Source organism: Marmota marmota, unplaced genomic scaffold (assembly GCF_001458135.2).
Source record: "Marmota marmota marmota unplaced genomic scaffold, marMar, whole genome shotgun sequence".
In the NCBI taxonomy this organism is placed as follows: Eukaryota; Metazoa; Chordata; class Mammalia; order Rodentia; family Sciuridae; genus Marmota; species Marmota marmota.
In genome coordinates this window covers 16,646,520-16,661,031 of record NW_026000037.1, presented here as the reverse complement: position 1 = coordinate 16,661,031, position 14,512 = coordinate 16,646,520, and the positions used below count along the sequence as shown (strand labels likewise).

Sequence of the window (14,512 nt, the reverse complement as noted above, 5' to 3'; positions counted from 1 at the left end):
ACTTTCCTATGTTCATAGATGAATACATAACCAGTGAAACTCCATGTGACATACAATTACAAGAATGGGATCCTAATTAGAATAAGTTATATTCCATGTATGTATAATATGTCAAAATACATTCTACTGTCATGCACATCTAAAAATAACAAATTTTTAAAAAGATGATAAAGCTGAGGATTTGGCTTTTCCACGGGGGGGGGCGGGAATTATGAATAAAGTTACCTGTCATATGACACTATTAAATCACAGGGTAGCCTGCAGTATCCAGACCATAAATTATTTCTATTCCTATCCTACCTGTTTCCTTCACTCCAGTACTTTGATTTCATTGCTTGGGACCAAATGTAAAATCATGTTTCTCCCCCATCTTTGCCTACCTATTTATTACACTGCTCCCCCCAGCTACCCCCTCTTTTTATTTGTACACACATACATGCATTTTCACTCATAACTGTTTTTTAGTGAACCATTTAAAAGTAATATGCAGATGTTACTTTTTGATGGACACAAATCTGTTCATAGAGTAAGGTTTTGGGCGACAAGATAGTATAGCCTAAACATATTTATATGCACAATGGAGTATTAATCAGCCATAAAGAAGTATGAAATTATGGCATTTTATACTAAAAAAATTGTTTTAACTCCTAGAAACCTCAGTATGTATCATTCCGTAGCAAGGATATTTTCTTACTCAATCCTATGTCATTTTTGTACCTAAGAAATTTAATATTGTACAGTATAGTATTGTTTGTTTTACAGTCTACATTCAAATTTCTTCAAGGGAACTGGGGTGGGGGTGGGGATCTACCCTGTCTCTCCATCCTGATTTTGTGCTGCTGTCTTGGTTCCTCTTTCTCTCTGGCTAGATTGAAGTACTTGCCCTTCCTGAAGCACGTGCTGTGTATCCCTGCTTTTCTGCCTTAGCACAGGTGGGATCTTGTTTAAAACCTTGCACCTGTCTCCTTCCAACTGGACCTGGTGACATCCTTTCCTTCCAAGCACATTTTTAGGTGCCCCTCTCTTCCATACAGCATATCTTGAAATGCCCCGATGTGACTGCACCCTCCTTTCTACTGTGCTCTTTGTGCTGTTGAATAATGTTTATTGCATCCTGTATTAAATGTAGAGCTTAGGAATTTTTCCTCCCTCTCCTCTTTAGGACTTTGAGCTCCTTGAATATGGGGTCTGTGCAACCTGTACTCTCCATTTTTTGTAGGTCATTAAGTAACATTTACTCAACTTAAATTCAGAGTATTTTGCATGATGTTTTTGTTTTCAAATAATTCATGGAAAGATGACCTAAAAATTGTGTTTTCCTGACATCATCCTAAAGAATGGAAAGAATTAAGGATATAGACTTTTAGCACATATGTAGGGGTGGGGAACCTGTGCATTTTCTACACTTTGGGATGGTGTCTCTAGGAAGGAAAATTGTCAAACGAGACTTTAGTCCAGGGCGTATAAGGGATTGTATTTAGTTGTGCAGATAAGTTGGGGTGGTGTGTGGCCTGTTGTGACCCAGCAGGAAGTGCTGGGGAGTGACACACAGCAGCTATAAGGTCTCTTCTTTTCCATCTAGGTTCGAGATGCAGCAATAAACAGCTTAGTGGAAATTTACAGACATGTAGGAGAACGTGTGAGGGCAGATCTCAGTAAAAAAGGATTGCCACAGTCCCGGTGAGTTCAAACTTTTTCCTTTTTTTCTACCCACCCTGCTCTTTCTAGGTACCATCTTTTTGCAGTACTGTTTTTGATGTGGTAATTTTATTCAAAGAATGCTTGGTTTGAGGGTTGGTGGTTAGATATCTTGACTGAATCGTACATAAGGTTCCCCTCCTATTCTACTCTCTCAAATGAGACTTTCTCCTTTAGACATCTGGCCCATTCCTATGCCACATACTGATTTTAGAAGCACCTTTAAAAAGTGATTGGTGTTAACACCCAGTACTCTTCCAGTTTCTGTGGTTCTGCATCTTGTGTATACATAGCACAAGGTATGGTAGGTGCTTGGGATATATTTATTTGAATTAATAAAGACTTTCCCGAATGTATCTGGCTAGCAATAACATAGTGTTTTTGGAAAATATCTTCAAAATGTTAGCTTTCTGTTCAGTCAATGTGTGGAAGCTAATGCAAGGAACCAGTGTCTTGTCATATCTAAGATGACTTGAATCCACAAATAGTTCTTTGTTATAATGAAAATAAAGTAATATAACAATTGTATATTTATCATTTCAACTGTGAAGGAGAAAGATGGCACCAAATCAATTCTAAACCTTTACCCCATGCTGTTCCTTTAAGGAAGAAAGTAATGGGAAATTGCTGGGAGATCAGAATGGGAGTGCGGTTGTGGAGCAGCTTGTTTGAGACTTTCCTTGTGTCCATCAGAACAGCAAGGTCCCAGAGGCGCAAAATGACTTTCGAAAGATTACATGGCCAATAAGAGTTGTAGCCAGGATTCATATCCTGTTCTTTTCGCTTACCTTTTAACTTTTTCTATTCTGTTTTATGTAAGAGTTTATAGAGTACTGGGCATCTGGATATGGAATGAAATGCTGAAATAGTATATAAGAGTCACCTGTCTTATTTTAGAGGAGTCACCTGTCTTATTTTAGAGGAGTCACCTGTCTTATTTTTTTGGTGCCAGGGATGGAACCCAGGGGCACTTTAAAACACTGACCCACATTATTTTTGAGACAGTCTCTCCATGAATTGCCCAGGCTAGCCCAAACTTGTGGTCCTCCCTCCTTAGTCTCCCAAGTTGCCAGGATTATAGGCATGCACCACCACGCCTGGATGTTACACATTGTGGGTTTTGTGTTACATACAAGATAATTAGATGGAACTAAAACTGTTCATGTTTTTAACAAAAAATGATCAGTGAGGACAGAATTATAGGTTGAGCATCCCTAATCTGAAAATCCAAAGTCTGAAATGCTATGAGTTCTTTCTTAGGGAAAGCTGAAAGGTGCAGATGAACTGGGAGGGGCGGCCTTGAGGGGGGAGAAGGCTTTTTAAAGATAAGGTCACCATTGTCACTGGGATAACTGCCTTGAACAGTGAAATTTTTTTCTCCCAGGGATGGTCTCTTGTTGCTGTGTGGCTTCCTGAGGCCTGAAGCCCTGAATCTATACCATCTTACAGAGTTTCTGTCTTACAGAGTGGCTTCTATACATTGTTGGAAGGTAGCAAGTGGGTCAGGGGGGAAAACCATGTGAAACTGAGATCTTGGGGAAATGAGGGCAGAGAGGAGTTAACAAAGCAGGCCTGAGACTGCTGTCCTCAGCAAGGCCTGCTTACAAGTCTGGCTCCAGGCTGGTGTGCAGAAACAGTGGATTTGGCGAAGGTTTCCGCCATTGCCAGAGTGGAATCAGAGAGCATCACTGTGTCCAACCTGCAATATACCATGATTTATGTTGTACACCTGATTTCCCTTGGGGAGTCTGGCATCTCAGCGAGCGCTTAACTGTGTCTGCATCTCAGCCTGCAGTAAGCCTCCCGAGTGCTGAGTCTCTAAGGAGCTTTCCCAGTGGACAGTTTTTTACTCAGCTGTCACAGCTCAGGACTGGGTGAATTAACGCCCTGCGCTACTCCCCAGGAGAGACTTAGGAGGCCACACGGGTCTCCTCTGGTCTTTACCCCAGACACCTTTTCTCTTGTTGCTTGTGCTGTGTCCTTTTGTTGTATTAATTCTTTTGTTGTATTAATTTTGCTGTATGACTGTGCTGAGTCCGGTGAGTCTTCCCAGCGAACTATTAGACTTTGGGTGGTCCTGGAGCCCCTAATACTGGGTGACTCAGGTAAGGCCCCACAGGGGTTGATGCCAGAGCTGGAGTTGAAGCTGCCTTTCCCAGCCTTCTAGTCACACGTGTCACCTGATCTTTGACTTAGCTTTCTCTTTTCTAAACGTTGATAAAGAATTTGCAAAGTGGCTTGGACCTCTGGATAGGAATGAAGGTTTCAGCTCTCTCATTAGTGCCCAACTTCTAAAAATTGTGGACCAGGGTCTGGGAATGCAGTTTACTGGTGGAGTACTTGCCTATAAGAGTGAGGCCCCGGGTTCAGTCCCCACCATCCCTCCCCACACGGGCTGGGAGAGAAGCTGAGCATAGAGCAGTTACCTAGTATATGTGGGGCTTGGGGTTCAATCCCCAGCATCGCCAAAATAAATAAATAAATAAACAAAATAAAACCACCAGAATGAAGTGGGTAGGCCAAGGGAAATGGACCACACAAGCTTCTGGAGAACGAGGGTGTTTTTTTAGAAACTGTTCTCTAGTGAAAGAAGCTAAAACTTCATGTTTCTTTATATTTATTATACAAGATGCAGCATTCTGAGTGTCAGGGATCTGGTTACCACCTGAATTCATTGGGGATATTCCCAAGTGGAATGGAGCTTTTAAGGCATCGTACTGCTGTTACTTAGGAAGTCTAATCTCTGCTGTATTGGCTCCATGTGGCTGACTGCATGTCTTGAATAGTCTAGATTTTGCTTACCTTGTTATGGATTTTGTTGTTATTTTGGGAGCTTGGTAAGTTATTCAGTTTAGCAAGATTCCAAAGGACTAATACTGTAGAATTTTTTAATGCTTTCCAAAATTTGGATTTAGTCCTAGAATGAAAATGTTGTCCTCTTCAAGAGTTTATTCACTGTCAGAGAAGAATAAGATTAATTATATTGCTAAAAAATACATAGTGAACATGTTTTTATATTAGATAGATAACTTAAATAATAAGAGTAGTAATCTCATTTGAGCAGTAGTTTTTATTGTCCATTTTTGCTTATTAGTTGGGAAAAGAGACTTGTACATTAAGCAGTTTTACTTTGCAGGAGAGCTGGAAAATATGATTTAATTTACTTGTCATCTTGCAATTAAAATCATATTGAGATAATGAGATAGAACTAGTTAATAAAATCTTCCTGTTAGAGTATCTCTCTACCCACATGGTCTCTCAGCTCTGAATTCTAAAACTTGGAGACTCCTTAAGTGGTAAAGTCCATGCAGATATTTCCAAAGAGTTGAGCTGTTAACTTGAATTGGTAGTGTGTCTGATAATTTTTATATTGTTTTGCATGTATTAATTTTCACAGTTCATATGTGTGTTATGTTTAGAAAGTAAGTATATAATTTTAGCTAAATATGATGTCATTCAGTTGTCTGATCTTTTGTAAGGCATATCTGAAAACTTAGTAAAATTTAGATCACCTGTAACTCCTCGTGACTTTCAAAGTCATGTGCTTTCCAGAACGTTATGACATTTACTGTCACCCCAAAGACCTTCCAGAATGTTATTTCAGTCAATATGGTATATTTTAGTTTGTGAAGCTTTGGAAAAAAGCCAGATCACTGATGTTACATTTCTTTTGGGATAGTCATTTGGGAACCAGAATCCTAAAACTTCAGTGGCTGAAACTTGAGGATGATTTAACTTCTCAAGAGCAGATACATGTTGTCTGGTGCATTGTGATACTTAACCTTTTGGGCGTACATTTTTTTAAAATATTTTTTTAGTTATACATGGGCTCAATATCTTTATTTTGTTTATTTATTTTTATGTGGTGCTGAGGATCGAACCCAGGGTCTCACACGCTAGAGGCGAGTGCTCTACCACTGAGCCACAATCCCAGCCCCTTGAATGTGCATTTTTTAATAATATATTTTTAGTTATAGATGGCCACAATACCTTTATTTTATTTTTTTATGTGGTACTGAGGATCGAACCCAGTGCCTCACGTGTGCTAGCAAGGGCTCTGCTACTCAGCCCCAGCCCCAGCCCCTGAAACTACATTTTTGAATGGCTCTCCTACTATTCACTTGGGTCTCTCTCAACCTACTTGAAAGTTTTACTTATTATTACTTAATGATTGCGTGGAAAGGGAAAATTGGAATTTTTTTTTTTTCTTTTTGGCTTGCTAAAGCTTTAGTGTTAGAGAGGACTCATGGCAAAAGCAGATGAGAAACTGCACTGGACATCCCCTCTCATTTTTAATTTCATTTTTTTTGTCAACAACAAAAAAAGATTTACAAACACATATTTTAAAAAACTCAATACCTTACACCCTGTGCCATTTTTTTATTCTCAGAAGCCTACATTGTCAACGGTTTTCATTGAGCCTTTTGTTATTTACTGCTTTGTGTCCTATTAATATTTATATGTTGTTATGAAATATATATATGTGTGTGTGTATATATATGTGTGTGTGTATATGTATGTATGTGTGTGTGTATATTATATATATATATGTACACACATATATATATACACATGCCCATTGAGCTTGCAATCCTCCTGCCTCAGCCTCAGTCACTGTGATTATAGGTGTGCACTACCTTGCTTGGCTCCTATTCTAGTTTTGAGGTCTTTTTTTTGTTCGAATATTTTCCTCTTTTGTAGGATCATTTTTTTCCCTAATAAGAGCTTTCTTGAAATATACCATTATTCTCTCCCTTTCAAGGTGTACAATTCAGTGATTTTTAGTACATTCTCAAAGTTGTGTAATCCTTACTATTCTCTAGTTTTGATGTTTTAGCCCAGTGTGTGGTAGCACATGCCTGTAATCCCAGCAACCCTGGAGGCTACAGAAGTTTTCAAATTTGAGGCCAGCTCTGCAACTTAGCATTGGTCTGTCTCAAAATAAAAATTAAAAGGGACTGAATACGTGGCTCAGTGGTAGAATTCCCCTGTGCTCAATCCCCAGTACTGAAAAAAAATTTTTTTTCATTGCCCCATAAAGACACCCCATGCCCATTAGCAGTCATTCTTCATCCTGTCCTCTTCCCCAGCTCCTCCCAGTCATGTCTCTACTTTTTATTTCTGTGTAAATATTTATTTTTGAACATTTTGTACAAATTAAATCATGTAAAATGTGGCTTTTGTGACTGCCTTCTTTCATTTACCATAATGTTTTTGAGGCTCATCAGTGTTGCATGAAGTATTAGAATTTCTCTGCTTTTTAAGGCTGAATAATACTCCTTCATATTTATATACCTCATTTTGTCTGTTCATCCATTGATGGACATTTGTGTTACCCCTACTTTTTGGCTATTGTGAATAATGCTATTATGAATATAGGTGTGTAGTGTTTCTTTAAGACCCTGCTTTCAATTCTTTTGGTTACATACCCATAAGTAGGGTTGCCGGATCATATATTAATTTTTTTGACAGACTGTCTTCTACAGCAGCTGCACCATTATATATTCTATTAGCAATGTGCAGGGTTCCAGTTTCTCTACGTTATTTGGTATTGTCTGTGTGTGTACGTATATATCATCATCATCATCATCATCATTATTTTCTGTTAATCATCCCAGTGGTTGTCTCATTGTGGTTTTGATCCTGTTAGAATTTTAGTGGAATCTTTTTTGAAAATCACTTGACCATAATCATAATGATTTCTTTCTAGACCCTGGATTCTATTCCATTGATCTATACCCCCCATCCTTATACCACAATCTCTGACTCAATTTTAATAGCTTTCATAGTAAATTTTGAAATACCAGATTTGTTTTGGCTCTTCTGGATCACTTGAATTTCTGTAAGAGTTTTTGGACTAACTTATCAATTTGCAAAAGAATAAAGTTGGAATTTTAATAGAAATTATTTTGAATCTGTAAATGAGTTTAGAAATTATTGGTTTATTTCCTTTTTTAAGAAAAATATTTTTTCAGTTGTTGATGGATCTTAATTTTTATTTTTATGTGGTGCCTAAGGATTGAACCCAGTGCCTCACACATGCTGGGCAAGCGCTCTACCATTGAGCCACAGCCCCAGCCTGAATATTGTTTCTTAATGTTTGGTCTTCCCATCCACAGATGTGGAATGCGTTTTCACTTTTTAAGGTTTTCATTAATTTCAACAGATGCTCTGTAGTTGTCAGTGTGCACTTCTTTGTAAAATTCATTCCTAGAATTTTATTTTTTTGATGCTAATGTGAGTAGACCCTTTTTCTTAATTTGAATTTCATGTGGTTCATTACACTAATATAGAGCAAAACAATTGATTCTTATATTGATCTTAAATTCTGCAACTTTTGTGAACTTCCATATTCTAGTGATTTTTGTTGTGAATTGTTTAAACTTTTTTATATACAAGATGACATCATCTGCCAATAGAAATAATTTTACTTGTTCCTTTCCAATATGGCAGCCTTTTACTTCTTTCTTTCATAAAAGCCCTGGCTAGAACCTCCACAATAATGTTGAATAAGTGGTGAGAATGAACATCTTTGTTCTGTCCTTGGTCTTAGAAAGCTTTTAGTTATTCACAATTAATTGTAATATTAGCCATGGGTAGTTTTTGTTTGTTTTGTGTACATATATACCTTTATGAGATTGAAGAAGTTGTTTCTTATTCCTAGTTTGTTGTTGAGAGAGAAAGAGAGACAGAGAGCATTTTGGGTATAGCCAGAGTTTTTCTGTATTTGTTGAGAATTGTGGCTTTTGTTTTTTATTATACTGACATATGATGTTACATTTCTTGTTTTTCACATGTTGAACCAACCTTGCATTTTTGTTGATTTTATATATATATAGTATTTTTATATAGAGAATATTTATAAGGAATATTTTTCTTCTTTTGGGGGGTGTGTGGAGGGGATTGAATCTAGGGATGCTGAACCACTGGGCCAAATCCCGGCCCCTTTTGTTTTTGTTTTGAGTCAGGGTTTTGTTAAGCTGCTTAGTTCTTTTTCTTTTCATGTGATGTATTTTTCTGCTTTTCTTGTTACTCTAATACTACCTTATAGAATGAATCCTCTGTGTGTGTGTGTGTGTGTGTGTATTTTGTATTTTTTTTTAAATTTTTTTTTTTTTTTAGTTTTCGGTGGATACAACATCTTTATTTTATTTTTATGTGGTGCTGAGGATCGAACTCAGCGCCCCATGCATGCCAGGCGAGTACGCTACCGCTTGAGCCACATCCCCAGCCCCTATGTATTTTGTATTTTAAATTTTAATTAATAGATTTTTAGTGTAGTTTTAGGTTTACAGAAGATTTAGAAAATAGAGAAAGTTCTTTTATGCATCTCCTCCCACATCCACAGTTTCTTCTATCATCTTCTTAAAAATAGTTTGTAAATAAAATTCAAAAAAAGGCTAGGGATGTCGCTCAGTGGTTGAGTGCCCCTGAGCTCAATCCCTGGTTACTCACCCCCCACCCAACACACACACACACACACACACACAAAAGTTTGTGAAGGATTGGTGTGTGTCTGCCTAGGAAATTCTTCCTTTTATCTTGGTTACCTAATTTTGAACATATAATTCTTCCTAGTATTCCCTTGTAATCATTATTTTCGTAGGTCAATAGTGATAAATTCATTAATTTGAGTTTTCTTTCTTTTTTTGGGTAGGGTAGGTAAAGGTTTATCAATTTGGTTATTCACCCCCCCCCCCAAAAAAAAAAAAAGAATGAACTTTTGGCTAAGTTTGACTAACTTAAGTTTTTTTCCTACTGTTTACTAGTTTACATTTTATTCTAATCTGTATTGTTTCTTTCTTTTGGCTTCATTTGATTTGTTTTTATTTTTACAATTTAAATTTTTAAATGTTTTTATTTTTATAAAAAAAATTTTCTAAGATGAAAAGTGTTATCAATTTGAGATCTCTCTTCTCTTTTAATGTAGGCGTCCTCATTTATAAATTTCTCTCTTGAGGGGCTGAGGTTGTGGCTTAGTGGTAGAGTGCTTGCCTAGCGTATGCGGGGCCCTGGGTTCAATCATCAGCACCACATAAAAAGAAATAAACAAAATAAAGGTATTTGTCCATTTACAACTAAAAAAATAAAAAAAAAATTTGTCTTGAGTACTTAAGCCAAATTTCATTGGTTTGTATATGTTCTGTTTTCATTTTCATTGATTTCTTCAGGATTTTCTAATTTCATTTTTGTTTTTATCTTTTACCCATCTGTCGCTTGGTGTAGTGTTTTATTTAATTTCTACATATTTTTGAGACTTCTAATTCTTTATTGTTATTGATGTGTTTCTCCTTTTCTAGCTATTATCATACACATTATGTTTTTCTACATTTTGAGAACATGAGAACAGTTTCATAATTATTGCTTTCTGCAGTTTCCTGTTAAGTCATGTAGGATGGCAAGAGTTACAAACAGAAATTTTGTATATTTCTTTGAATTTACCTATGTCTTCTTTATTTATATAACTTACTGGTGTTTTTTTTTAAATATTTTTTTTAATTTCCACACATGAATTTGAGCCGTTGTATGGTTTCCTTTCATTTCAACCTGAAAGGCGGTCTTTTTTTGTTCATTTTTCAAATTCTTCTTGGGTTTTGAAGCAGAGTTTTATTAGCTACATAATTCTTGGTTGACAATATTTTTCAGGTCTTGAAAATATGCACAGCGTGTGGTCCTCCTTTTTTCTTGTGAGAAATTAGATATTCATTTTATTGAATTGCTTGTGCAAGTGGCTTCTCTGTTACTGCCTTGAACATTTTCTTTTGATCTTTTTTGTCAAGTGTCTTTTTTTATTGTGTGTCTAGGTTTGGATTTCTAAGTTTACCTTGTTTGGAGTTTGTCATAATTCTTGAATATTTAGATTCATGTTTTATATCAACCCTGTGAAGACTTTGGCCACTACTTCTTCGTATGTACGTTTTGTTCCTTTTTCTTTGTCTTCTCTTGGGACTTCCATTATGTGTATATTGGCACATTGCTATTATAAGATGATCTCTTAAGCTGTGTTCATTTTTTTCCCCCCTGTTATTTTCTGCTGTTTTTCAGATAACGTAACGTTGGTTGATGTGCCCTCAGTTTTGCTGATGCTTGTCCCAGTTCGGATCTGCTGGGATGCATTTGGAGCTGAGTGGTAGAGCACTTGGCTTAGCATGCTCAGTATCCTGGGTTTAAAACAAAAACAACAAAAAAAGCTGAGATTGAAACACTGTAGTGGACAAATACTTTTTTTTTTTTTTTTCAGTACTGGGAACTGAAGCCAGAGGTGCTTTACTACTGAGCTATATCCCTGAGCCCTTTTTATTTTTTATTTTGAGACAGGGTCTAAGTTGCCCAGAAGGGCCTTGAACTTTGTGATCCTTCTGCCTCAGTCTCCAGGGTAGAATATTTCATTTCAATTATCTACTTTTCATCTCTCGAATTTCTATGTTTTGTAAAAATTTCTTTCTCTGCTTTGATAGTCTCCTTTGGGTGAGACATTGTTCTTATACTTTTAGTTCTTTAGAAACTATTATCTTTAAGTCTTTTAACATACTTATAATTTCATTTCAAGTCTTCATTGAGATAGTACAATACAGATAATTTCTATTGATTAATATTTTCCTGCCTGTGTATGGGCCATATTTTCTTGTTTCTTTAAATGTTCCACAATTTTCTGTTGAAACTGAGCATTTTAAATGGTAGGTTTTAGAACTCTGGAAATCTGATTCTTTCCGCTTTCCTGGGTTTGTTGTTGCTGTTGTTTTTGTTGCTCATTGTTTAAAGACTTTCCTGAACTAATTCTTAAGGCATTTTCTTTGTTCTTTGTGGGCACTGAAGTCTGTGGTTAGCTCAGTGGTTGTCTAATGATTAGACAGGAATTTCCTTAATGCCTTGAGCCAGTGAGTTCCCCAGTCTTTGCTGACTGGCTTTCAGTGTGTGTCGGGGTTTGTGCTCAGTGCTCTGGCAGGTAGTTTATACTTTGCCTTCCCTTTTTTTCCTTCATATTCAGCGACGACATCAGCCCAAGTGAGACATTAGTGCCCTCTCAGGTATTTCCTGGGCAGGCACATGTCCTCTCACACAGGCACGGCCTCTAGATTCTGGGGAATATGTCATTGCTTTCAAAGTTCCTATGGGCATCTCATTCCCCAGCTTTAAAAGTTTTTTGGACAACTTCTTTGTCCTGATTGTATTGCCTCAGTGCATTGTCATGTTGGGTGATGGTTGCTGACATTTTGATCATGTCCTCAGGAAAAAGAAACTCACCCCAAGGCAGCTCTGAGTCTGGCCAAGTGATGACAAGCCTGTGAATGGGGTTTCTATCATGTATACATTTTGTGTAGGGAGTCACAATTAATATAATAATTGGTCACATGGCAGTCTGAGAGCAGGTGTTTTGGAGAGATCCAGACTTGTTAGCATTTCCTGTGGATGCCAGGTGCCTGGTTTTCAAACCATCACAATTGTGAGCAGTGGGGTTTTCTCACTGCCAAGCTGGAGACAGAGCCAGGGTACATACACCCAAACAACAAAAAGCCCACTCTATTACCGAGATCAGGCCCTTTAATTTGAAGAAATGCTCCTTGCATTGTTGCAAGCCTTTGTTCAACCTCTAGAGTTTTGACAACGTTAATTTTTAAAAGCTAGGCTTTTTTTTTTTTTTTTTTTTAAAGAGAGAGGGGAGAGAGAGAGAGAGAATTTTAATATTTATTTTTTAATTATTGGCGGACACAACATCTTTGTTTGTATGTGGTGCTGAGGATCGAACCCGGGCCACACGCATGCCAGGGGAGCACGCTACCGCTTGAGCCACATCCCCAGCCCAACAACGTTAATTTTAAAAGGTTTTTCCAGTGTTCTCTTTACTTCTTTTAAGCAATAGATTTTCAGAGGTCCTTTTTTTGCCATTTTGCAGGGTTCATTTCCTGTTTGCCTTATGACTGCGATATTTTCTCTCTCTCTTTGGAAAAATCAGTGATATGGTCTTAAAACTTGTGTTTTCCACCAACATCTATCTCTCTGTCGTCCAAGTTGGAATTTTTCAGTATGTGGTTGTTTTGCTCTTTTTCATTTTAAAATCTTTTCTCGGGTATCCTGTAGTCCTTGATACTCATAATTGAGTACCAAGTACTGAAAAGCTTACTAGAAGCTGAGTGTTTGGATGTAGCTTGTTAACTTTGAGATTTTAGTATTTGCTTCTGGTTTAAATTCTAGTTTTGTTTTTTTTCTTTCTTTCTTTTTTGCAGTGCTGGTGCTCAAACCCAGGCCTTGAGCATCTTAAGCAAGTGCTCTACCACTCAGCTATATCCCAACTCAAGAGAATTTTTAAAAATTCATATTTTTTATTATATATTTTTCTAGGAAGAAGTTAAATCTAAGTCTTATAGTTAAAAAAAAGACAAAATTGTTTGGATGAAGAATTTACTTATAAAAATTCAAATTCAGAAAAACTAGGGGAAAGTGAATAGTAGTTATTTGTCAAACTAGTAAAAGAGATTCATTGACTCATTTTGAGGGGTGCAAGGGATTGAACCCAGGGCCTCACACATGCTAAGCATGCACTGGCCTCAAGAAATAGATTTTAAATTATATTCCAAAGATTTAAAGTAAAAAAAATATACCTACAAAACACTTAAATAGTGACAAGGCAATAACACCATTGGCCAAAGCCAAAAAGTAGCAGACGGTATCTAAACACACTTTCTGAACTGGAACAGCTGGCTTAATCCTCATCAATAATAGCTACTGGCAATTAACTCCTTCCCAATTCAAATAAGTGATCAATCAAGAGGATAGGAAATTGTTTGCAATGTAGACTATTTATTTTACTCACATCAAATTAATCTATATTTCATCATTCTTATAATGCAATGTCCCCCAATTTTCTTTTTCTATATTCCTGAGGGACACCTACACAAGAATGTAGGTCTAGTTTACAGGTCTAATTGCTCAGTTTACACAGGTGTAATCTTGGTTCTCTGTAGAGCTACTGGGAACCAAATATATACATCCCACTTTACATAATGTTCAAGTGCTACTCTTGTGACACATGTTTCAGTGAACACTGTTCATCTACCTCTTCACACTGGAAGAAGCAGTTCCTAAATTTCTCTCCAGTTTCTTTTAGAGGAAAGGTAAGTTCAGGAATACCCTATCTTCCCAGCCAATAGCCTCATTACACTAGTGCCACCATGCTCACCATGTTGTTATGCATGCATTTTTAAAACTATATTCTTTTTAGCTACATAAACACCACGACACACCATGACATTAATCACAAAAGCACGGAACACAATGCACTCCAATTCATTTCCCAGCACTTCCCACCCCACCACAGCCACCCACTCTCCCACCCTCCACTCCAGAGATACCTCTTCAATCCATTTAGAGCTTACTTTTTTAAAAATTAGAGTCCTGTGGATACACCCATTGCCAGGACCCACCGTGCCACATTCAAGCATGCACTTCCACTGTCCTTCCCTTTTCCTGTCCTTCCTCCCTTCTCAATCCCCTTATCTGCTCTACTGATCTTTCCTCTATTTTGATGAAATTCCCTCTCCCTTTCTCTCTCTCTCTCTCTCTCTGTTTTTATTTTTACCCCTCCCTTATTTTGGAGAAAATAATAAAAAAAATTCAACCTTTGGAAAAAAAAAAAAAAAGAAATACACCTAATGGCTTCAAAGGGTAATGATTATATCCTCATTATCTTTATTTTACATTTTTTTTTGATGCCGAGGATTGAACCTAGGCGCATTGTACCACTGAGTTTTTAAAAATTTGAGATAGGGTCTCACTGAGTTGCTTGGGGTCCTGTTAAGCTGCTGACTTGTCTTAA

The 14,512-nt window shown here is 37.1% G+C and overlaps 1 protein-coding gene across 27 annotated transcripts in view; it reads left to right on the top strand.

Moving 5' to 3' along the window:
* Clasp1 (cytoplasmic linker associated protein 1) overlaps positions 1-14,512 on the top strand; it is a 259,501-nt gene that overhangs the window by 90,470 nt on the left and 154,519 nt on the right. For all 27 annotated transcript variants that reach the window (XM_048812118.1, XM_048812111.1, XM_048812104.1 and 24 more), the window contains exon 7: positions 1,583-1,680. In XM_048812118.1, the coding sequence (XP_048668075.1) occupies positions 1,583-1,680 (98 nt within the window). The remainder of the gene's footprint in view (positions 1-1,582; positions 1,681-14,512) is intronic.